General features: G+C 36.7%; 1 protein-coding gene across 4 annotated transcripts in view; it reads right to left on the reverse strand.

The window, feature by feature from the left end:
- The window catches only part of MPP7 (MAGUK p55 scaffold protein 7), a 145,521-nt gene that overhangs the window by 25,909 nt on the left and 94,496 nt on the right, over positions 1 to 25,116 (reverse strand). For all 4 annotated transcript variants that reach the window (XM_068172333.1, XM_068172323.1, XM_068172306.1 and 1 more), the window contains 6 exons: positions 17,453 to 17,584; positions 9,231 to 9,312; positions 8,127 to 8,212; positions 6,225 to 6,299; positions 5,401 to 5,597; positions 4,809 to 4,873 (listed from right to left, as the gene is read on the reverse strand). In XM_068172333.1, coding sequence (XP_068028434.1) covers positions 4,809 to 4,873; positions 5,401 to 5,597; positions 6,225 to 6,299; positions 8,127 to 8,212; positions 9,231 to 9,312; positions 17,453 to 17,584 — 637 coding nt within the window. The remainder of the gene's footprint in view (positions 1 to 4,808; positions 4,874 to 5,400; positions 5,598 to 6,224; positions 6,300 to 8,126; positions 8,213 to 9,230; positions 9,313 to 17,452; positions 17,585 to 25,116) is intronic.

The following is a 25,116-nucleotide window of genomic DNA, read 5'->3' on the forward strand; positions in this document are numbered from 1 at the left end:
CAGTCATTTTCATCAGAGACAACACATTCATAATATAATAAACACAGTAACCACTGTGAAACCAAAATTATACTGAAGGAATATAATTTCTTGCCTGATTATTGCAGTTTATAACAACTGCAGAATAGTATGTTATTTGGTTGTTATTCAAAGAATTTTTTTCCTTAAAAAAACAGGTTATCACTTTTGCCTACAAACTAAAGTAAGCTATAAATACAAGAATGACCAAACCTGTTGGCAATATCTATTGCAGTCAGAGCATGAGTAGTCTTTGTATGGAAGTTAGCAGGCTGTGGGAGCTATTAAACAAATAATTGTTCCCTGTACAAAGTCTCATGTCACTCCAATTTAGCCAGCATGCAGCAACAGGAGAAACTCACAGAGGCAGCTCTGGCTGACAAGCTGTCCAAGCTAAGATGATCACCTAAAGCCAGGAATGCTGTTAAGTATTACTGAGGAATATCAGGTGAGCAAGTTTCCACGGAGCTGCCATTCAGCAGTGGCTCACAAGCTCAGACACACGAAAGCCAGTTGCACGTAGGTAGACACATCTGCAGAACCTCCCTCTGTATCCCAGAGTTCCCTCACACTCACTCAGGTGTATGGTTCATTCACCACTCCAGCACGTGCAGGGTTAGTCCTACTCACACCATCTCATGCAACTCTGTTCCTTTACTTTTATTCCATTTTCCTACTTTTTTTCCTATGCTGCTTGTTCCTGCAATTTTTTTCCCAGTACCATTTCCCCACAGTATTAATGTACAAGACTGCTTTTTGCTGAAAAGTCATTGCTGTTAAGTATGAAAATGAAAAAAAAAAAAGATGAAAATACTTCAGTGGTTTGTTATTCCTCCATCACTTCTGCACTAACCTAAGCCTGGGAATTAATATATCAATCTTATCAGCAGGTCAGAACACCTAACGGCCACTTATGCATCAAATATTACTGTTGAATTTGCTACGGTTTTCTACAACAATGAAACAAATCAGGTCGGAGCTCTTGTCAGTAATTTTTGCATTCACTGTTTCAAAGACTTTTACAAAGTAAATATTTTAGTATTTTATTTAAACGGAATCAACAAGCAACTGAACCATTGCAGAAATAGTAACTATAGCAATGCTCCTGCATAATACTGTTAATTGCATTAATCTAAGAACTTCAAAGCCCCATCCTCTGTGGGGTTTTTCTTAATGAGGCTAATGGGCAGCTTTTGTCCATGAGTTCTTCCATTGCCCTTGTTGCAATACTTTCTCCTTTTCTTCACCCTCAATACAAAATTTCACTTCCTCTCTTTTCCCTTTATTTTTTATTCCTACTTATTCTATATCTTCCTCTTGTCAGTGCAGGCTCCACCTACATTGCCAGTTTCCTTCAACTTCAGTCCCAGATACCATCAAAAGGTGCATCTTCTCCATTTGCACATGAGAAAGTGTGATTTAAATATGGAGTGTACACTGTTCTGCCCCCTCCTCCAGTGTACACATGACATATGAAATGTTTTTCACTTTAATGGATACAATGTGAGAATGTTTTTCATCTTTCAAGAAAAGGGCTAAATGCTGGGAGAGGCATGTGTATTTACACATAGACACAATGGAACAGTTCACTTGGCTATTAAAGTGAAAATAAGAATTGGCATTTCCATTAAAAACCGATCCTTTTAATAACTTAGAACTAGACTGGGTTTGTTTATTTCGGTGCAAATAATTCTTGCAGAAAAGGTTTTGTAGAAAGTATTTTTTACTCTTTCCTCAATATGGGTATGTATATGATCATCACCAAAAAAGCCCACTTTTATTTTGCTTCCAAATGTATGATACACAAATAAGTGTAAAGATTAGCAACTACATGCATTGCTATGCTGAAAAGAGTGAAAAATTCAAAACAGGAAACAGAAAGAAGGCTTCCCAGAAGTAATTGAATCTATCTCCTTTCAGGTTTTGAAACAACTTAATTATCAAAGCAAAAACAGTTGATTGTTTCAGAGAGCTCTTTGTATAGAAAAATATAACCTAAGAAACCAGAGTTGACTGACATTTTTATGGGCATTCAAGAAAACAGAGTATTTTTCCTCAATTCTCCCTATTAAAAACAAAGGTATGTATCAAGGTTTTTTCCTCATTACGAAACATGGGATTTGTGGAATGAGTTGACTCAACAGAGCAGACCAACAACCACAGCTACATACCGTGTGTCAAGAAAGCTTCCTAGTGCAACTCCCAGTTCTGTCAGGAAAGGGACTACTCTCAGCAGCTCTCCTGAAGTTAACAGGTTTTCATCTTTTTTGGAAGCCATAATAATATCAACTGGTAAATTGCTCTTTTTTCTCCAAACTGCTAAGAAAATTCAGGTCACATGACTGGATGGGAACCACTGCAATAGCAAGTAGCCTCTCAATATACAGCAAGTTCAGGATGATCTACAGAACATGTCTCCCCACATAACTACCCTTCCAAGCACTGGAAAACCCTGTATTAAGATGAAGGGTTAAAAGAAACCTGAAGAAATAAAGCATTATCAATTTCCCACCTTCATACATGTGTTAAAAAAAAAAAAATTGAACCCAGCAGTTCATTCCAATTTTATGTTCTCTATACCACCTTCCTTACACATTTCTGGTGCTGTTAGAATGCTGTTTGTGATGTTTGTTCAGCTGAGCAATGCATGATTTTCCAGCATCTCTCAGTTTTGGCAAGATGATTGCTGTGCACAAATACAGACACGGCATCCGTATGTCACAGCGTCACTGCTATGCTTGATAACACAAAAAAAGCTGATTAACTTTAGAAGTATCACAAAGATGCAGAGTTTCCCAGCAGAATATTCTTGAAAATCCAAGCAAGTGGAAGGTTTTCCTGAGAGCAATTTGAGCAACATCCTAGACACAATGTTTTTTTCTACTGCTAAATTCTGATCTTTAAAATGTCTTCTCTACGAAGACATTCCCTCCCAGCACTAAAAACATGTTTAGTCTTTGAACGAAGGGATAAATCTCTACTCAGAACAGCATTTCCCCTATTCCCATGAAAATCTGGCAGATAGAGCAGCAGATTGTCTTAAGAAAAAAGGAAGAGAGAGAATGACAAACCTACATTACCCTGCAGTCTTTCCTCCTTCAAGAGGCACCACTGCCTTCTAGATGGTATTTAGCTGAGACTTGCTTTGTTCAAAGAATTCCAAGAGAGAACAGTAATAGGCATACTGCTTGACCCTCATGCTCTGTCATATTTTAAAGGCAAGGGGAGGAAGAGAGGAACTCTTCTCCCTGTTCAAGCTAGTTAAGGCAGTCAGTGGAAAAAGCAGAGACAACAGTAGGCATTGTACTCTGGGTCTTCTTTGGGTTGTAATTTTGGCAATTCCCAATCAAGTTCAGGCTGCCTGTTTGGAAGGGTGAGATGCATCTTGTAAAACCTTCACTTGAAGGTCACTAGAAAGATGCAGTCCATTATAAAAGGATTCAAGGTGTTGCTGCAGCAGCTGATTTACCTCTTCAAAAGCACCAGTGCCACCTTAATTGAAGGCTCTTGTTGAGTGTATTATCCAGATTCAAGAACAGTGGGCAGAGAGAAATAGCTATACCCTGGGATCAGACACTTTTCCAAAACTGGGGCAGAGCAACTTGACCTAGAACCTAGAAAAACAACAGATTTACTACAAGCTGGATAAGCTCCTCTTGTTTCTAAGATCTATGTAAAGAGAAAAGCTATAGTGCAATTCTCATGTCTGTTACTGTAATCACAACACTAGTCAAGGGCTTTGGAGTTAACAATAGCATTAGGGCACACAATCAAACAATGAAATGGAGTGAAAGATAGAAATTGAACATTATCAGAAAAGTAACTGTTATTGTCAAGCTTCAGAACACAACAACCATAGCAAGAAGTTAGGAAAATTGCAACAGAAACCTTGGTGAGGAGTTTTTAAAGTTAAAAGCATTTAGTTTGGCACTTAGTGTGCCAGCATCCACGGTCTGCCACAGTATCCATACTTTTTCTTTCATTGTTAGATAATGAAAGGTGGTTGGAAATATTAGACCACTTTCTGAATACTTCTAGTTGAACTCACAATCATGTTTGTATTTAAGATTTAGATCCTGTTGTAGCATGACAGTTTCTTACATTGCTCACTTTGTTATGAGCCTGTACAACTGAAAGAAATAACAGGTCAAGTAAAATATGCAATAATACTTAAAACAGATGTTGATGTAAATTCCAGTGAAGAAAAATATTTGTTTCAATGTATGTGCTTTCTTAGAGGTTATTTTTCTTATACTGTGCAATTACCATATTTAAAACCAGAGACTATTAAGGATGACTTTGTTTAAAAAGCAGTAAGAAGTGATTCTGTGAATGTGTATCAATGAACTGAATGTTCTGACTTTTTAAAAAATCTACTGCTTCATGGAACACAAAAAATTATCAACTATATGGGGGAGAGAAGGGGAGACTACCAGACCTTTCATCTTACTCTATAAATTTCCCTGTGTTGATGCAGTCCAAATTACATAAACTGAGAAGCAAATTCTGTTCTCTTTCAACAGGAAAAGAATACTCTTCAACCTTTGAAATATTACATATCAAAATACTAATTGGACTCAGTACTTCAAAAACAAAGTCAGAGGTCTGGGAATGTTTCTAGCTTCTTTTAAAGCTTTTAACGACATTATTTATATTTATTTTCCTACTCATACAACGGGATCAAGAGGCCATTGTGCCTGGGAGAAATGCATCCTGTAGGTGAAACAAACTGCTATTTTATAAAGTTAGAGATGTGCAGTATTATTTCTATTCGAGGTTAACAGACTTACATGATTTTCTGTTGGAAATTTTCAGTGGCTGAACCTGCACTTCTGGTCTTCTTAATGCAAATCTCCTATAAAATGGGAGGTGGTGGGGAAAAGATACAAGCTCCTCAGTTTTCACTGCAAATTTGGGATTAATAAACACTTAATATCATGAGACTACTGCAAAATATACAGAAGATTCTATAAAAAATTAACTTAAAACAATGCAATCTATTCACAATCTAAAAAAAAAAAATTAAATCTTGCCTAAAATTTTTGTAAGGTCTCCAAAACCTGCTGCAATTCTTATTCCTGCATAGTACATCAGTGTGAATGCAGATACTGATGTGCTATTTTCCATATGTTTTTTCTTTCAGTCTGGATCAGTGTAATCCTATCAGTTTTTGTCATTATTAATTCTAGCCAGAGAAGTAAGGAACTCCAGAGTATGTCAGCAACATGTTTCCAAGTTAGTTGTCCTGCTGCAAATGCACGTTTATTGTACCCATGTAATCTATGAGTATTACACATGCCAACTATGCTAACTTAACAACTCACCAATTAGTCTCTTCTCTTACTGCAAAAAATAAAGGAATTGTACTTCTCAGTAGCTCACCTCTCCTGGAAATGCTTTGAAGGGATCAAGCCTGCCCTGGGATTGGCATCACCTTCATGTTTGGCTTGCCACCAGGTTGCATCATCCTGGCTCATGATCTGAAGGACATCTCCTTTTCTGAAAGCAAGTCCAGCTTCTTTACAAGGAATTGCTTTATCTTCATTAGGATCATAGTCAAATAAGGCTCTGATAAACATCTGGAACAAACAGTTTGATATTTAGAATCAAATATTAAATACAATCCAAAGGTACCTTCCTCTTCTGTTTCTACTGTTCAAAACCACTGAACTAAATAATGTAAATATTTACTTCTGCAAAACATCCCTATGGATGTCTAGCATTGGAAGTTCATATGGGAATGTTCAACTCATTGCTTCTGCAACTGCAGTCTCAGTGGAGCAAAGGCTCTGTGACTCAAGGCAAGCAGGACTTGGCAGGTGCACAGTGTGCTCATATGAGGAACAGAGAAGAAGATACTGTTAAACCAAGATGCTATCAAGCGTCTTCTAGCTTGTGAACGATGGAAGGAGTACTTGGAACCAAGTCAGGTCCTTGCAAAAGGTGGAAGATTTCCTGTTAACTACACAGCCGAGAGTTCAGGCTCAAGAACCATGTTACACCCACTCATAAATTTAGCACCTGTGTACTGAAGTGTACAGTGGGCTGTCATGTACAGCGTACACTTCAATAACTGTACAGTACTGTCACGTTACAAAAGTTGAGTCCACACATCAAATCACATTCTTGGTTCTGTCATCCAAGCAAAAAATACATATCCTCAGCACAACAGTTACTGCCATGGCTTCTGAAATAGTCTTGCTTACCTTGCCTTCCTTCACTGGCATTTCTTCCTTCACACTGGGTATAATTTTAAATGTAATGGCTCCTTGAGACTGAGCCTGGTGAACATTTGAAAGGAAAATGCACTCAGAATTAAGCTATACATTTCAAAGAAATCTTAGAAGATAAAGAAATTCAAATTAATTTAAAAGGATATAATGAGTCTATCCTCTCCCAAGCATGATCTCTGGAGTTTAACAGCTTCACTTAACCAAACTTTGTATTACAAAAATTAAAATACCCACTTAAAATGCTTGGATTTATTTGCTTCTCTGGTGGGGCAGATGGACTGCTAAAAACTGTGACCTGCACGGTTCAGAGGTCCCATTTCTGTATTGAAGGCAGGAGAAAATGCTACAGCTTAAATGTATATTAGAAGCAACTGCTGGACTCCTGGCACAGTTTGGACATCCCTGGAAAAATCAAACTAACATTTCATTTTTCAAAAAAAAAAAAAAATTATAGAAAAATTCAAACAGACTTGTGCCATATTTATCATATAGAGGTATTAGGGGTGGGATTTATTCACTTGGCAACTTTAACAAACTAGAAAAGCAAAACATATTTGAATAGACGACGTGTACTAAATGGAAAAAAAGCCCTTCGCTATAAATCTTAAAACAAGTTAGCCATCAGCAACCACCTCATCCATTCATCTTTCCCTATATCCCACTTCAAGTGTGTCTGGCTGCATTTTACTTATTAACCACAGTATATTCCCACTGCCTCAGTGACATTCTGCTATTGAAGGAAGTGCTAATCAGTTGGAGGCTCTGCTACTATTGCATGCAGCCGACAAGTTTCATGAAACGAGCAGAGTGCAACAGCCAGCCAACGATTTAAGCAAAATGGAAACAGGCCTGTCCACTACCAAGCGAGACATTCTTCCGCCGCATGTCTGCGATCCAAGGCTCGCTGCTTGACAGGCAGCAGCCAAGGTCTTTTTTCACCCGCCCTAGGACTGGAATCAATAATTTTGTTACTTTTGAAACAAGCTCTAACTAGCTTTTGATGTTTATATGGTACCTCAAAAAGGTAAATGGGGAAATTGTTCACACCTTTTCCAGTGGTATTTTGTTTCTAGACATTTTAAAATACTAATTTTTGAAGGAAACTATGGTTCTGTAGGGAACATGAAACCATAAAGCAAGAATGAATGCCAGCAGGCTAGCACTTGAATGATCTTGGTTCCTGAACCAAAACTGTGAGACAGCTGCTCAATTCAGCAGGACAGCAAGGTATTTATGTATACAGAAAACCCTACAGCATGAATAACAGAGCTATCATGACCCTCATCAATTTCTTTGATGTAAAAATATTAAATATCTCTGAAAAAGTCTAAATTACTTAATTTGCAATAATGTTTCAATAATGAGAAATCAGGCTGGCTTTAGAGACTGTGCAGTTTAGAAGAGCGTAGACCGAATAATATATATGGCTGTAACTGTAATATATATGTACTGTAAATCAATGTCATATAAAATCTTCATATACCAGTTATACAGTCTATCTAGTAACTGTATTATTAATTGTCACATGGAATGACAATGAGTTATTAATGAGTTATTAACTAATACATTTAAAATAGTTTGAATTCAACAGATCATGATGGGCCTTAAAAACTGTAGATTACAAACTGCAACATTCTGCAACATATTTATGGCAATATTACTGTCTTTAACTCTTTACAGGTAATCTCTAATTGCATATATATGTAATGCATGGAAAATCTCTCTATGAGAAATGACACGTTTTTAAATGATGGCACTGGAAGAAAAGCCATTATAGTAGAATATTTTTTTTTTCTAAGAAATACAGTAGAAATCACAGGTCTCATTACTTTTTCTTAACTCTCCTAAAATAATTTTAAAATGTTTGGTATTTACCAAAATATGTATTATTTCTTCAGGCTTTTTATCATCTACGGGAATCCCATTGACTTCCCTCAGTTCATCACCAACATGAATAAGCCCTACAGAAGAAAGAGAAGCTGTGAAACTGTAGCTATGTATTACACAAAAACTGCCATTAACATTCAGCTTGTTTCTTCCTTGTTCATATATGTTAAGCTCCAATTTTCATACACTTTAACCTCAAAGATAAAAACAGGAATATATGGTGAACTAACAGCTACTGCCCTCTCATACAAATTCAATAAGGTGGTTGGCTAACCCTGTCTTCCTGCTAAAAATTAGCACCACCTTCTCTACAACTTTTCCAGACTTTCATGCAGATGTTTGAAAAATATCTATGTCAATTATTTTTCTACTCTTTTTCCATTCTACTACTTTCTTGCTGCTACACAGGTACAAGTAGTGCAAAGAGCACTAAGGCTGGGAATGCTGATTTGTGGCACACAGATGTTTGCTAAGCTATCTATCTATCTATATCTAGATTTGCTCCATTACTGTATCTAAGGAAACAAAGCTGTCCTATATTTTCTTCTCTGAAAGAGACACCTTAATGTATGATTCAGGACTCCTTGCTTACGTTTTTGCAGACACTGAGCATCCCAAACTAAGCAAGGATGTGCTGTAAATTTGAGAACTACCAGTGGAAACTCCAAATGGATGTCCTAATATTAAATAATGTCAGCACCCCAAGTTCCTCCATCAGCCAGTTGGCATATGCCATTATGGAATGATTCTTGGGGTGTCTAACACAGGGACAGGAGTAGGACCTGATGATCTTGATGGGTCCCTTCCAACTCAGCATATTCTATGATTTATAGATGTCATCAATTGGAAACAAGCCATGATATATATAAAAACCCCTCTGTATGCACCTACTCAAAGATACCTTGCTGCAACTGAATTGGGGAAAAAACTCAGCATACTTTCAGCAGTATTGAAGCATCACTTTGGAAAACTGTTCAGAGTCCAAATACTTCTGTTTGTGATAGTGATGTATTTAATTTCTACAAAATATGCCATTTTATCTCATCTTGTTCTGAGCTCTTGAATGGCTAATGCCAAACAGCAACACCTTACCACTTCTATCTGCAGCTCCTCCACGCATTATCCTGGCCACCACAATTGCACCAGTATGTTCATCTCTTTTAATAGTAGCTCCCTTGGATGAAAAAAAGAAAAAGAAAAAATAAAGTTATTTGGTTTATCTCAGCATAATTTTAATATACTACACTAAAAAACATTTGCCACATAAAACTGAAAAAAGCTGATGCATTAATATGTGATTAAGCCAGAAATTATACTTGCTTATGAAAAGAATATACAAAATGTGTTACTCTATTTCTGTCCTCCTAAAATGTGTCTTCTTTTTCAATCAGAAGTAACTCATGCATTCTGTGAGTACAAAGGTTTAAAGAAAAAAGGACAATGATGGAAAAAGTTTGCTTTTCAATTTAATGGCAACTGCATCATACCTTACTTGAGACTGCTACTAAAATTGAACTAAACTACTGCTGCAAATGGATAAATTGTTGTTCCTACATTAAAATAGGCCATACTACATACCACACGTACAGAAGGTACATATATCATTGTTCATAATTGTTCCACTTAATGCTCAGAACTCACTGTGCACCCTTTTCCTTTAGAGTGCTATCAATAAACAAACACACATTTGAGAAGTGCCCCTGAATGTTAGAGCTCGCCTCAAACACTCACAGGACAGAAATGCAGAGGAAGGGAACATTTCCTGAGTTAATCATGGCTGTTTTCATACATTACACAAAGACAGCACAGGGCACTGAGGTGAAATGACACAGTGTAGTTAAATTTCCAATGAACAGCTGTCCAGATGAGAAAAATGCCTTTGTAACAAGAACTGCAAGGGTGCACTGCAAAGAGGCACAAGGTGATGGGGAAGCAGCAGGCAGCAGTAGTGCCAAGTGAGAATGGACATGGAGGTGCAGAGCCGCTGCCTCAGCTGCAGCACCAGTCCTTTCAGGAAGAACTGGGGGAGCCAGGGAGGAAATGCTGGCCCTGTTCTGGGAGATGAACAACAATGGGGATTTTAACTAGGTAAGTCATACTGCATAATCACCCCCAAAAAGGTTACGTGATGCAGTATTTTAAAAAACAAAAGGAAAAAAAAAGCATGCCTCGTCCATCAGGTTTTTAACTGCACATGGTTACTTTCCCATATTAATCTAATTAGTTACCTGCAATAGCTCTAACTTTGTTAATCAACAGAGATACTAAGGACTCTGTCAGGCAAGTCAACTCTGAAAATTTCCATATTTGCATTTAGTGAATGAACAGTATTATTTCACCTCTGAGTGCTATTGCACTCTACCATCACTGGTTAAAATTTCCTTCCATCAGAGAAGATCTGTGCTTGGAGTAAGGTACATAAGTACTCTTTAAGGAAGTTCCTTGAATAATTTAATGGCTTTTAGAGCTACCTTTCTATATTTGTTTAGAATAAACACGAACATCACATTTATCACTACTCCAAGTTTAAAGTGTTTTATGAACATACAGCTGAAAATTGTACAAATAATAGAGCTGAGATTTTTCTATAATGAGCAATTTCACTGACTGTAAATAAACTTGTTTCCCTCTACCTCTAAGATGGAAATACAGCACAAGTCACAAAGACAAAAAATGGGAAATTAATTTATATTTTTATATGCAAGTTGCATTTATTGCAAATAGAGAAAAATTAAAACAGTCACCATTCACTTTGGCTGAAACTTCAAGAGCAGCCAGCGCTCCAAAGCAAAACTGATGTGCTATGTTTGTGCATTTCATTTTACATTCCAAATTTATTAGTATGAAATTCTATCTATATGTAAACTGATTCTGCAATTTGCCAGCCTTGTTCTTAAGTATTGTTTATTATGCAATTATATCAGCATGCACTTGTTTGCATTACAGTTTCAAATTAGTCTGAGAGTTTCAAAAATATGGATTTAGCTGCAGCTAATCTCACCTAAAAAACTCATTACTAGACTTCTGTGCAAAAAGAATTGCATACCATCAGGAATATATTAAACAGCCTTAAGTCCCTTAGCTTATATCTCAATATTAAGTTCTGACCTTGCAGCAACAGCTACCAATTTGAAGATTACAATAATACCTGGAATGTTTTACCTATTTTAAAGTAAAAAGGATTTTGTTGGGTTTTTTTTCTGAATATGTCCAACAAAAAGAAAAAGAGCAGCATTAGGATGCTATAGAGGCAAATATAAATACGGGACATTTCCACTACACTGTCCATACACAACAGGCTCTCCTAATTAATCAAGAAAAAAGCCTTCATTGGAAAGGCTGTATGCCCTTTAACCTGGAAGTAAATACCATGAAATGCCACCAAATTCGAAAGGCAACCAAGGACTAGCAGACCTTCCCTGTGATCACCCACTACCCCAGCCACACGCTGATGTCTGGAAAGTGGTACTTCACTTCGCTGGGCTCTTTAGAGAAAAAAACCTGTGTGCAATCAAAGACCACACTATTGACCCAGACAGCATCTGGAAGTAACAATAAGGCTCTTATCCAAGTGGAACAGTCACTTCATGCTCTATGTGATTATCACTACTGGCACAAAATGAATTTTCCTAGCACAGATTAACTGATCTAAAAGATGGCCCCACAAAGATAACAGGTAAATTGGAATTTTCATACAAAGGACAAAACCAAGTTAAAAATGCCAGGAAAATTATTTAACCCAAGTTTGCTCACTGTCAGTATCTCCTCTGTGGCAAACCCAAAGTGCATGGGCAGATCCATGAAAAACACTACTTGAGTTTACGTATTTGTACCTTTAGTACATAATTTTAAAAGGGGGTTCTATAAATTCCACTTTCCTCCCAATTTAGAACTCTTAAATCATCAAACACAAGTGGATTTCTTTTTGAGAACCTGAAGAGCTGATTTTCTGAAAAAGCAGCTTCTCTTGTACTACTGCCAGCCCTGCTTAAACTATGAGGTATATATAATCTGGCAAGAAATTCTCCTTATAAGATGTTCAGCTCCAGTACTTTCAGTTACATGTGCAGTGCAGCTCCTCATTTAGAGCTTTAAAAATGGAAGAAGGTTAGACTGGACCTTGAGAGCTGGAAAATATTTTCAGTGTTGAGAGCCAAAAGTGTAAGTTACCTTAAATGAGACATATACAGATGTAATAGCATAGCTCAGTTTAAAATACTTCTAAAGGGAAAAATAAGGAGTTTGGGAGCCATATGGTGATCAGACTGAGAAAATGCTTAAAGGTATACCATACAAAAGCACTAAAAATAATACAAGCTCCTTCAGCAAGGCTCTTCCACTGTTTTTAGTTGCTTCTTCCCCTCCCCCCATTTTTAATGTAGTATCACTCATGGGTAAGCACTGCTCAGGGTTTCACAGACGTGAACTTTATTAGTTCATCCATTTATCTGCTGGTTCCAGAATATAAACATTTTAAGTCTTTATTTTTTAAAGAAAGAAAAACTAGCCTGTAAAATAAATTACTAATAAGAGAATTTGACACATCAGTAATATTGTTGCATACCTCTCTGTTAAACAAAAGCACATGCAGATGATAAATGCAAATAAATATTCCAATAAGCCTTATTTTAATTCATTCTCTATTGAAAGTGCAAATACAAGTATCAGTTACCTACCTTACAGTGAGGAGTTATTTAAAAGTTGATGTCCACTTATATGCAGACTATGTAGACTAAAGCTAACCCTACATCCAAATCCCACCAGAAAAACAGCTTGGTTCATCCACTGTTGTGAACTGAGCTACAGGGACTAAGAGTGTGAGGTAAATGCAAGCTGTTGCATCTGCATGGACAGAACGCATAAATGACTCCTTTAATCACCAAAATTCATTTCAACCAAGTTCAGCTATGGAAATCAGGTACATCAATTTAGGTGTCCAGGCTACTTCTGTAGCTCTGGAGACTGAATTTTCCTTTCATTAAGTCAAGAATCTTAAACAGATGGCATGGGTCATTCTCTGGAGCTGCCTATTTTTCTCTTTACTATAGACATGGCATGGCATAAAGATTAGTCTTCAAATGACCACATCTATGTGAAATGAATTTTTGTGACAAAGAAGCAACCATCTTAATGTGAAGAAGCATCCAATTCAGAGTAACAGCTGTAACAAACCTGGAGTATTACATTTGGAAGCTGGAAGTAGTAGGAGGCCAGGTGCTGAACCCTGGTAGTGTGGTTATTCATCTCAGATATCAGGAATGCTAACTAAGAACAGGGCTGTGGCTGAAAAAGCTTTGGAGAAGTAGGCATAAGTAAAAACTCTCCAAGCTCTCTGATAAAAAGCCCAGTCACAGATAGGTGAATTTCGGATTGTCTCTGAAAAGAGATGTTTCTACTTCTCTTTATGTAAGGTACAGAGATGTTCCAAATTTCTTCGTTAAAACAAAACATCCTAACACAATTTCACCTCGCTTGCGCGAGACACTGCTGGACAACGCTAACAGAGCATTAAAAAAAACCCAAACCCAATACTGTGGAAGGATTAACAAAAAGTTTATAACACCTCTCTCAAAAAACTGGGGGAAAGTTCAACACTGACTTCTGAATTGATGAAATCTGGCAAACAGAAGGCCCTCCTACAAACCATGTGTTTCTCTCTCTTGAAGTGATTACTCCTGGGAACTCGGGCTTCATCAATACATGATTAACCCTGGCTAAGAACTTTGGTGAGGTGCTTAATTCAGAGAAAAGCACGAACAGGAGCACGAGAGGAAATGTGGTGCAGTTTTATATAAAAATGGTCACTAGGTATATTCCAAAGAAGTTAAGAGAGTGCCTAATTGCTTCACAGTGAGTACTGCTGAAAGTCATCCAAAGGAAATGCAATTCAGAATGTCCAGGGTTTGCAACTGACATAAAGCTCGTGGCTTTGCAGCAAAAAAATCTCTACTGCTTGGGTACATATAGAATATGAGCCTGTGTCTGGAGTGGAAGAAAAGTTCAAAGAGCTCAGTACCTTCAAGTCAAGAAATGAGACAATCTCTATCCCAGTAAAAATGCTGTATAGTACCTCCAATCTCAAGCTCAGTTGCTTTTAAAAGTAGAATCCTGATATAATGTTGCACTTGGAAGTCAGACTTTTTGACTGGAGAATGAATCGATTAATAGAACAAGCAGAGACTCTTTTATCTCTACTAAGAATATCCAAGACTTCAGAGCAAGTTCTGAAGGAAAAAACATTAAAAATACATGGAAATAAATAGTAAATGAAATTATAATTAGTTTAGTAATCATAGATCATGGTGTATCTTCCTTTAGTAAAATAACTTTGGGAAACAAACACAGAAGATCTAATATACGTAGTATAAGCCTGTCTTCAGTTATTCTGCCATGCTGTATTTCAGTAAGTCCTTATCTGAATTACTATCCATGTTTCTTCTCACCCCCACCTAAGGGGAAAAAAATCTAGAGAAGACAAAGACAAAAATAATAGGTTTGTTATGTATTGTGGTGATGGTGTCATAACAAGTCACTATAAATCTGAGACAAGGAAATTAATGTTTGATGTGAACATGAATGATGTTAAAATGGATTGACAGTACGTTATTGAAGAGGAAGAGGACACTGTACTCTTTTCTTTCAATTCTTCTTGGAGAACAAGTAACAGGACTCACCGTAAGTTCTTCTCTAACAAAAATAAAACATCAAGATAGGCTCAGGATCTGGAAAGATCACAAATACAGTTTTCCTACACAGATAAAGTAAGACCTTAGAAATATTGGAGATTCCACATATCCAGTTGGTCTGCACCAGTGTTGGACTTCCCAACTAATGGGCTACTGTTAATTCTTAGTCTAAACCTCCCAGGGTGACCATTGCTCTGTGTTTTACCATCTTTCACTGCTGAGGAGTTTGACTTCATTGTCCTTGTGAGCTCCCCACCCTCAAGTACTTGTATGCTTCAATTAGCTCCCACCCTTTGCCTCTTCCTAATAAAAGGCCTACAACAGATTCTATTGTAAGGCTGTTTTCACACTGGCAAATAAACAAAATTGTCTTAAACTAAAGAAATTAGTTTGCTCACATGTTTTATATTTTCCATGGCTGCTGTCATGCCTAGTAAAAGATCTAAAACCCCTTCTCTGTTACCTCTGTAACACAAGAGCTGTTAACACCAACAGTGTTGTTGACTGAAATCCACAAGTGTGGATTTAAGACAGTGTACAGGTTTTGGCTGGGATAGGGGTAATTTCCTTCATGGTAGCTCCTATGGTGCTTTGTTTTAGATTTGTGATGAAAAGAGTGTTGATAACACAATAACACATGGATAATTTTAACTATTGCTCAGCAGGGCTTTCACACTGTCAAGGCTTTTCTGCTTGTCACCCCACCAGTGAGGAGGCTGGGGATGCACAAGGAGCTGGGAGAGGACACAAATCGGACAGCCAACCCCACTTGAACAGAGGATATCCCACACCATGTGCTGTCATGCTCAGCAAGAAAACCAGGGGAAGAAAAAAGGAGTGAGGGATGTGTGGAGTGATGGTTTTAGTCCTTCCAAGAAACAACTACAAGTGATGGAGCCCTGCTGTCCTGGGGATGGCTGAACAGCTGCCTGCCCAGGGGAAGTGGTGAATGAATTCTTTATTTCACTTTGCTTGCACATGCAGCTTTTGCTTTACCTCTTGAACTGTCTGTCTCACCCCATGAGTTTTCTCATGCTCATCCTTCCAATTCTCTACCCCATCCCACTGGGGAAAATGAGTGAGTGGCTGTGTGGGGCTGAGCTGCAGGCTGGGCTTAAACAGACACACACGTATCTGGAAGAGCTCAGTGTCCCACCGGAACGAGGAGGCAAGAGTGGAATTTGAGGAACAGTACAAGGATAACCATTGGCTTAGGCAAGTGGTTTCTTTAGGAGAGCTTAAAATCTAAAAGGCCAATATACAATGTATAAATTTCATAGAAGTTTTCAGAAAATATCTGACTTATGTTTTATAAGTTACGATTATCCAATCCATTTTGAGATACTATTGAACTCCTAAGTCTTAGTTACAGATCATGTTTGTAATATGAAACTATGTAAGTTAAGATTTTGTTAAGCTTTTTCTGATAAATCAGAAAAAGGTGTTATAATTAACACTAAAAATAGGCTCCTCAATTAGACTTCATTTCATACTGTATATTCAAATTTCCACATACCTTTCAGAAAGAATAATCTTTCTGATACTAAGTCCTAAAGCAAGCTTGTTTCTTTCTCAAATAATGTCTTTGATAAAAAAATACAAAAACCTTAAAGCTGTTATTCAAATATTTGAGGAAAAAATATTTAGTATGTTAAAACAAAGTAAGAACTTTCCATATGGTCAAACTTGTAATTATGCCCATAGGCACCTACAGTCAGTCAATAAGAAAACTGATTTCTTGTTTATGGATGCCGGAAATCCATCAAGAATTAGAGTGACAGTAAGATATCTACTGTGGGACAAACTACCCCTGTATGTCTAACAGAAGCAGCATTCTCCCACTGTCATCCCAAGTACAGAATGAAGACCTTCTTAAAGTAAGTTTGCAGGTATTTCTCCAGGATTTCTGTCCATTAAAACAAATATTCAGTATAACATAAAACAAACCTCTTACTGGTTTGCAGGATAAAAAGAACATAGTTAAATTTTATACAAGATGACTCCCACTCTACAGCAAATAAAAAGAACCAAAACAGTAAAGCACTTTAATATTCTTGTAATACAACCTAGGTTTAGTCCTTTCATTTTTCCAGATATCCCCATGAAGATATTAACTTTCTAGTATTCATAATGCAAAGTACAACAACAGACATTTTAAATTTGCCCAGATTTCAATTCAAGTATTTTAAAATATGTTTTCATGCTTTCTTTTCAGTGTATTGAAAGGTCATGTTTTTTTACATGAATGCTAACAGGCACAGTTCACAACACAGGTCAAGATTTCTTTGGGGATTCATTCTCTGTCTCACATTTTAAAGTAAGTTCATGATTTGAATTCAAGATAAAAGACAAACATATATTTGATCTAAATGCTCAGACTGGCCCACATATATAATGCTTAAACACCATGATGAGCATTCATTGATGATGATTATTCATTTCATATGCTTTACTAATAATGACTGTGAATGGAAGTCACAAGTGTATTACTTAATGTTATGAATAATCACGTGTAATGTCTGCCTATCCACGTTTCAAGTTAGTATCACCCATTCACATTCATAATCTGAGCACTTCCCACCCTGCAGGCAAACACAAAACCCCAAACCAAAAGACAGGGTTTCCTACCAATGGTTCCCGGTTTTTGACGAGCCTAATTATTTTAACTGAATCTTCTTCTTCATCAATATCATCAGGCATGGGGGGCAAGACAGGATCATAGTTCTTCTGAGCAACAGTATCATGCACAGACAGCAAAGCCTGGAAACATTAATAGTCAGTATATTATTATTTGGCATCTGAAAAGTTTAGGGAAGGGAAAGCAGAAGATATTATTCATACCCCGAATCTACCACTGTGATGCAAGTAGATGGAATGTAATTCTTGTACACAATTTTACTTCATTTCAAACTGATGAAACAAATCCATAAATAATATGTTTCTGTATATGTAATGTATGCAACTAGTAAATTGTGGGTGGAGAATTGTGTCTTCATACACACAAAAAACACCACGTGCTTTGCATGCTAGATTAAAATTAAAGAACTATGAACAGGAGAAAACCTGAGTCTCTAAAAGTAACTAAGTAATTATACTTGCAATAAGTAAAAAGTTTCTTTGATAGAGTAGGCAATCCTATGAAACAAATAAACAAAGTAAGCACTTTCCAGGACTTCTGTTCAAGCACAAGATGTATAACAAGAAGCTATTGCCCAACCATTCCCTTTACAGGAGCTCTGAAAGCTTACCTCCTAACTGGATTCCTTTCATGTGAACCTCAAATTATCTTAGGAATTTAATTTATTATGGAATTCATAACTGAGATTGAGGAACATACTACTGAAGCAATTTAGTTTAGGTAGGTGCTTATCAACCACCTGCTGCATGTCTTTCTTGCTTCTTTTCCTTCTCTATTGCTTCTCCAGTTCATGCATAGCTTGAAAAATATATTTTTCAAAGAAAAGCCTAACAAAGATTGACAAAAGGTTCCATCTTAAAAAGAAAATAATTTATGAGTTTTCCTTTCAGGAAATAAGAATCTTGAAAGGCAAACAAAATGAGAAAGCTCATTCTCCCACGGCTCAAAAAAAATCTCAGTGATAACACAAAATTCACGGATTTTTCTAGATACAGATCTCCTGAAATTCTTTTCTATTTCAAAAAGTCTTCATTATTTGTAATACCCTGTACACTGGTGAAAAATGGTTAAATAATGCTTTAGCTTTTGTAGTGTTTTTTTCACTACAAAAAAAAAAAGTACCACAAAGGAAGAAGTTTTTCACAGAAAGAGTGGTCAAATACTGGAATCATCTGCCCAGGGAGCTGGTGGAGTCACCATCCCTGGATGTGTTTAAAAAAAGACTGGATGTGGCGCTTGGTGCCATGATCTAGTTGAGGTGTTAGAACATGGGTTGGACTCGATGGTCTTAAAGGTCTCTTCCAGCCTAGAAAATTCTGTGAAATTCTGTGAAAAAAATAACAGCAACAGCCATATGTATAATGCTATCTACTGCTTTGTTGCTTCTGTTTTCAAGTCATTTCCTCTCAATACATGACTATTTAACAACCTTTCTCATTAAAGGACAGAAAATGGTGACATTTCTCTGACGCCAGTTTACTTGCTGCTTAGTAATTCGTGGCCAGTATTTGACTGAGTACACGAATGACCAGAAACTCTAGGTTCTCAAGAATAATACAACTCTTTTTAAAAAGCATGACACTTCCATTATGCTGTTCCAGGGTCTTCTTTTTCTGAATGGAGGAAACTTTTAAGAACAAAAAACAATTCCCAGGCAATGCTACAAGGTACCATGTCAAAAGCTGAAGGCAAAGAGCATATGGTAATCTTCAAATTCTGAAGTGCAAATTTAAACTTAGGGCTTCAACAAAACAAACATGCAGGAAGATCATGCCTGCTTCGTGATAAATTACTATTGTTTTACTAATCTTTATGCACATTGTACAATTTCATAAATACACTTCAACTCACTAATTATTTCTGGTTTTCTTCCCAATACACAGTTATGAATTTATACTACTTACCATCAGAAATTACCATCTCCCTCCAACAATGATCAGTTTTACTTTAGATCTGAGCTAAAAACCTGAGGCTAGCAATTATGGATCCTCCTGGAAATGTTTATTGTGATGCATTACATATGTAAAAGCCATGCAATCACATGCAGTCCTCTAAGATGTATGTGAAATATCAAAGATACACTAAAACAAAAGCAGTGTTTGCTTTTACTTCAGGCTACTTAAAGTTAAGACTTCTAAAACTAGTTTTCTGCAATTACATTTTCCACATAAAGCTAGGGCACATTCATGGACTGGTTCAGTTTAATGAGGTTCTATACTGCAGTTTAAAAACAATCAGGCAGATAGAGAAAACAGATGAAAATAATATAAAGTACCATTTCCAGAGTAAAAGGCAGACACTTAAAACATGTTCAAAAGAACCTACCCTTGACAATGAAACTTGCAAAACCAATTCTGTCCACTTCTACATTGAATTATGCCACCAGTGTTAATAAGACACTTCCCTGCTCTGACTGCCAGATCAGGATCCTGGACACTGCATACAGAACAACAATGCATCCCAAGTACTACAAACCAATACCAATCAATGCCTGGTATTTATGATGCTTTTCTTCACTTCAACTTCACAACAACTAGAACTTAACAACCCATTCCTTTCTTCTCCCAAAAAACATATTAAACCACAATGTATTACAGTTATGTAAAATTTTTTCCTCAAACTTCAGCACTGTATCTCAGTGCAAAGATACGTATTTCAGATAAGAGCAGGAATGCCACAAACAGTATCTCTTTTCTTAGTCAAGCTTTCAGAAGAGCTTGTCATCACAAACTTGTTTATGATGTACAATGAACATGCTAAGATTTCTTTCCTTCTTGTCTTCTATTGCTGCTTCTTTTAACACACTCCTCTCTGTCCACTGTAGTTGCTCTGAAACAGCCATCAGCAGAAACTCTGGGCAATAACTGATTTACAAAGAAAACTTAAAAAGCCATTTTGATTTCACTTAATGTGTCCAACTACAAATTATCAGTCTGTCCTTGAGAGCACTTCTGTGTGTTTTGAATACAAGAATAAACTGCTGTATGCACAGATTTTCAGCAAAATCTTTGCACCATTCAATTCATATAAAAATGATGCAGACTAGATGTGTATAGAGAAGGTTGGGACTTTACTTAAAAATAAACAAATTGCAAGTGCCAAGAAATAAAACTTGAATCCTAAGATGAACAAGATTTACCCAGAATAATTGTGCAGCAAATGCAATGTAAAAATAGCAATGTTCTCTTTTTGTATATAAGAAGTGAAGAACTGATTCATTTCCATCATACTAATTTTTTTAACTCTCACAGGAAACTGCAAGGAGTGCATGCAATTTTTTTTTTTTTAATGCTTTTGGTTTTGTTTTCAAATACACAACTCTTCAGAACTGTGTACTCAGGATCCAATATTTGGGCCATGTATATTTAAGCACCTCTGGAGAAAAAGATTTTATTTCAGCTCTAAGTTCTATGCTTATGATTCACTAATGTAAACATGGTCCGTATTTAGAACTTGAAAGAAGGTATGATTCAAACTCCCGCACTACCTAAATATAAATATTGATGTTCAGCTAAATTCTTAGACATGATCTAGCTGGAAATGAATACTTTCATTGGACCTCTGAAATGTCTAATAACTAGTGCTGTATTTTTCATATTAAAAGTATCACTGATCATTTCACAGTTTATAAATTGAAATTTTACACTATCAACTTACATGAAGAAAACCTGACACTGGAAATGTTGTAAGTTCTTTTTCTTAAACAGTTCTGAAACTTTAAATGTTTATTTAAATTGAGAATGTTATTAATGAAAACAGTTCTACACTTTAAAAAATGTGTATCACTTAACTAGACTAATTACATTTTTGCTCTTATACAACAATGATAAATTTCATATTATTTTTTGCTTCTCTTTATATTTTGAGATCTGTAAGAGTAAAAATATACCAGTAGCCCCTGATTCATGAACACAGCTCCTTATGTCCCCTGATTCATGAACACAGCTCCTTATGTTTTTTAATTCTCATTATTAAAAAAAAAAAAATTCCATTTAAGCTTTATTTTTCATAGATGCTTTTTGTTCAGTAGTCCAGAAAAGTATTTTAGAAAATGGTAAGTTAAAGAAGTGAAACAGAATGGGTGAAGAAACAAAAGCAGCCTCTTTCTTAATAGTACTTGGAAATAATCATTATTAGAAATTTAAACAGTGAATAGTCATCAACAGAAACTTTATAGCAACTCAAACCAACCTTTAGGAGAGCCAACAGCTGCAACCAGAGTGTGGCACTGCCAATCCAGCAGCTGCTGACCCCGCCTGTGGAGCACATTACTGCCCTGGCAGCACAGTCAGCAAAATGGAACAAAATGGCCCATGACTGTGCTGTCCCAGTGCACAGCTTGGATCATTAGCACCAGCCACTTTCTCTGGCAGTTCAGCTTGAACTCCATCAGGTGAGACACCTCTTTGCTTTGCCATGGTGCCAGTAACTGCAACTGAGGCTGGCAAAGGAAAGTTTCACTTGAAGAGAAAAGTAACTTTATCAGCAACCACAGTAATGTGGCCCTGAACTTATCTGGCAGAGCTCATCCTCCAGACAGCTCTAGCCATATTATGCCTTCCTTTGAGATGAAGTTACAGAAGAAATAAAAAAGGGATGAAAATGTTAGTGGATAAAATCATTCTAGATTGGCAAGATTAATTTATGAGTAACTTGCATCGAGAGCATCAGAATGGAAGGAGAAGCACAGAAGTCATAAAAGCCAAACATGTACAAGAATTTACAAAACAGGAGAAGAAACCAGCAGAAAGCTGAAGCACTCTGGTGCTGGTATACAGACTCAAGCCACTGTGTGGTAAAGCAGCCATCAGAAACCAACAGCACATGACAATCTCTTCATCACCAACTCTGCCTGTTAAGGGACTATGTGCAACTCTAACCCTGATGCAAGATAAGGGCTAACAAGGGAACACAAAGGCAGGTGAGAACAGGCATGTCAATCAGCAGATAAAAACAATCACAATAGCTGAACTCTCCATCTCGGCTAAAGCATGAAGTATAATCCAGAAGCAGAAGCAAGCAGTAAACTACAGGCAGGAGAAACTCAGTTGTGCTGCTGAAGTAGCCAGAGGATGGCTAGAGTAAGAGCAAAAAATATTTTTTACAAGATAGAGTAATCACATATCAAGTAGAGAAGTAGTATTATTCTTTCCGATGCTGCACTAAACTAATCACTTTCCAAGAGAAATCTGTGGTTTTCTGTTCCGTACAAAATTCCCAAGTTAAATACATAGAGTACACAATGTTAAAGAAATCGGTTAACTTCCAGTTGAATCAATTTGCTTTTGCCACTGAGGATCACTCTCACTATTCAATCAACATAAGCAAAAACCTTTGACGAGGACAGTAAGAAAAATTAAATAAGGTCCTTTAACTTAAGCATAATTTTATGTTCATAATCAGGAAACCAATGGGTGTACTAAGTAAGAGATAAAAAATCTGGGCTAATTTACTTCCTTCCATCCTCTAAATGATGTATTTTCCTATATATCCTTTATAAAATATGCAGAAATTATACATTGTATGAGAAGACAGCAGATATGTACAAAACAGAAAATAACATTCCATGCTTGCAAGTGTACTTGCATGCTTGCATCTGTACTTAAACTAAAGTTGCCCTCTACTTTAAGCTTGTCCAGCTGGCAATTAAATCCCTTTCTCTTCCAATCTTTGATGCAGCTGGGTGACAGCAGTGGTTCAAAATAATAACACACACAGTGTATATGTGTGGTTTTGAGTTCTTAATATCTACTGTAGACTAATGATCTTAGCACAGCCACATCTCTGTAGGATTGATACTCAGTATATATTACTTTTTCCTCTTTACTATGGTGGACATTATGCATGACTATGTGAACTTCCTTTCACAAAAGGGTAATTTCCTTGCCTGAAAATGCTATTTCTTGATTTCAGATTCACCAGTCTGAACTGATGGGTTTACCTGCAACTGGTAGCCACACGGCAAGAGCCAACAGAAAAATGAACTTTCTGCATCTTCAGACCCCCGCTTCCTCTGGCTCAGTGTTCACAGCCCCTGGAGATGCTTCCCAAATCAAACTGTTCTCAGTGTTCACAGAAACACGCACTCCATCCATCCGTGTCATCTGGTAAAGGTGTTAATACCCTTCCAGATGACAGCCCTATGTTTTCTCTCAGTTGTGGATAACAGCGAAAAAAGCTCTGATTTTAAATCAATAGTAAAGAATTTGAACAGTCTGTTTTACATTCGCAACATGATTCATGTAGCTAAACTGTCCTTGAAGCTCTAAACCCTGTTTAAGTAACTTCCAAGAGTACAAATAGATGGTTGTAACATTGGAAAATGCCGAGACAGCAGCACTGTTTCAATATCTTGGCAATCCTTAATCGATTTCTTTTTAGAAAAAGTGGCAGCTTCCCAAGAATATTAAGTGTCTAGAGTGGTAGCATGTACCTTTTCTTGGTTTAAAACCATGCAAAGGCACCCCAAAGAAATCATATGAAAATATAAAGAAAGTAAAAGCTGAGGATGCAGTTGCCTTTTCTAAAAAAATGTCTCAAGGAATGACTCAGCCTTTATTTGACATCAGCATCATGTCTAAAGTCCTCAAAAGAAAAAAAATCTATTGATCCAAAAAGTTAAACGAATCTCAATAAACCTAATTCCTCTGTCAAATAACAACATGTACTGACCTATGATAAGGAGGTCTTAAATTCAGCTCTAGAGTACTCATACTACATGGGAACCTAAATAAAAATGAAATAGAGGAGACTGTTGAATGGAGAGTCCAAACACAATATGATCCAACAAATGCAAAAGAAAAACAACCACTGAAGGAAAAAACAGCATAAAAAGATGACATCTAAAAAAGGGACTACGTGCTTTATATTGTGCAGTTTCTCCATTTCACTAGTTCATTTTCAGTAGATGAATGGAACTACTACTTGAAAGGGATGTGATTTTATCTGTCGTGACTTTTTCCTCCTAAATTACCAGCTTTAGGAGTGTTGCCAACTTTTATGTTGTATCTGAATGCTGTAGTTACATGCATGCAATTCAGCATTCTTGGGTGAGAGTTGGTTCCCTCATGTTGGAAAGTTTGCATATATAACCAAAGAATGTCTTTGATTTACTTTTCAGATTTTATATTTTCTGCTGCCAACCTGCCTGGCTTCACTTTTGTTTATGTTATCTATCACTCTGTTTATTATATGTTGGCTGCTAGTGAGCATTCGCATATCCATACATCTAAGATTGACAGGCAAGCTCTGCACTGGACATGAGCCGAGTTATCACCAGATGGACCTGAGAGCATTTCCAGAGTAACATGATGGTTGTTACTTAAATATACTCATGCAGTATATTCACCCACCTCCTTTCTATCATTTTGTCTCTGCTTCTAATATGTTGTATATTGTTAACATGTCAGTTCCTACAACAGTAAGTGTGTGACAACTGGTTTCTGATTTTCTCTGCCTGACAGATGTGAAAAATCAAGGCTTTTCTTGATGTTTTTAAACAGAATATTTCACCATTATATTTTTTTAACTTACTCCATGCAAGCAACATGAACATTCCAAAAATAAAGGCAGCAACATATTTTCCCAGCTCTCCTTACCCAGAGGAATTTTCTTTTTTTTTTTTTTAATTATGGGTGCAAGTAGAAATGGAAAT

The sequence above is a fragment of the Anomalospiza imberbis genome, chromosome 1 (genome assembly GCF_031753505.1).
Source record: "Anomalospiza imberbis isolate Cuckoo-Finch-1a 21T00152 chromosome 1, ASM3175350v1, whole genome shotgun sequence".
Lineage (NCBI taxonomy): Eukaryota > Metazoa > Chordata > Aves > Passeriformes > Viduidae > Anomalospiza > Anomalospiza imberbis.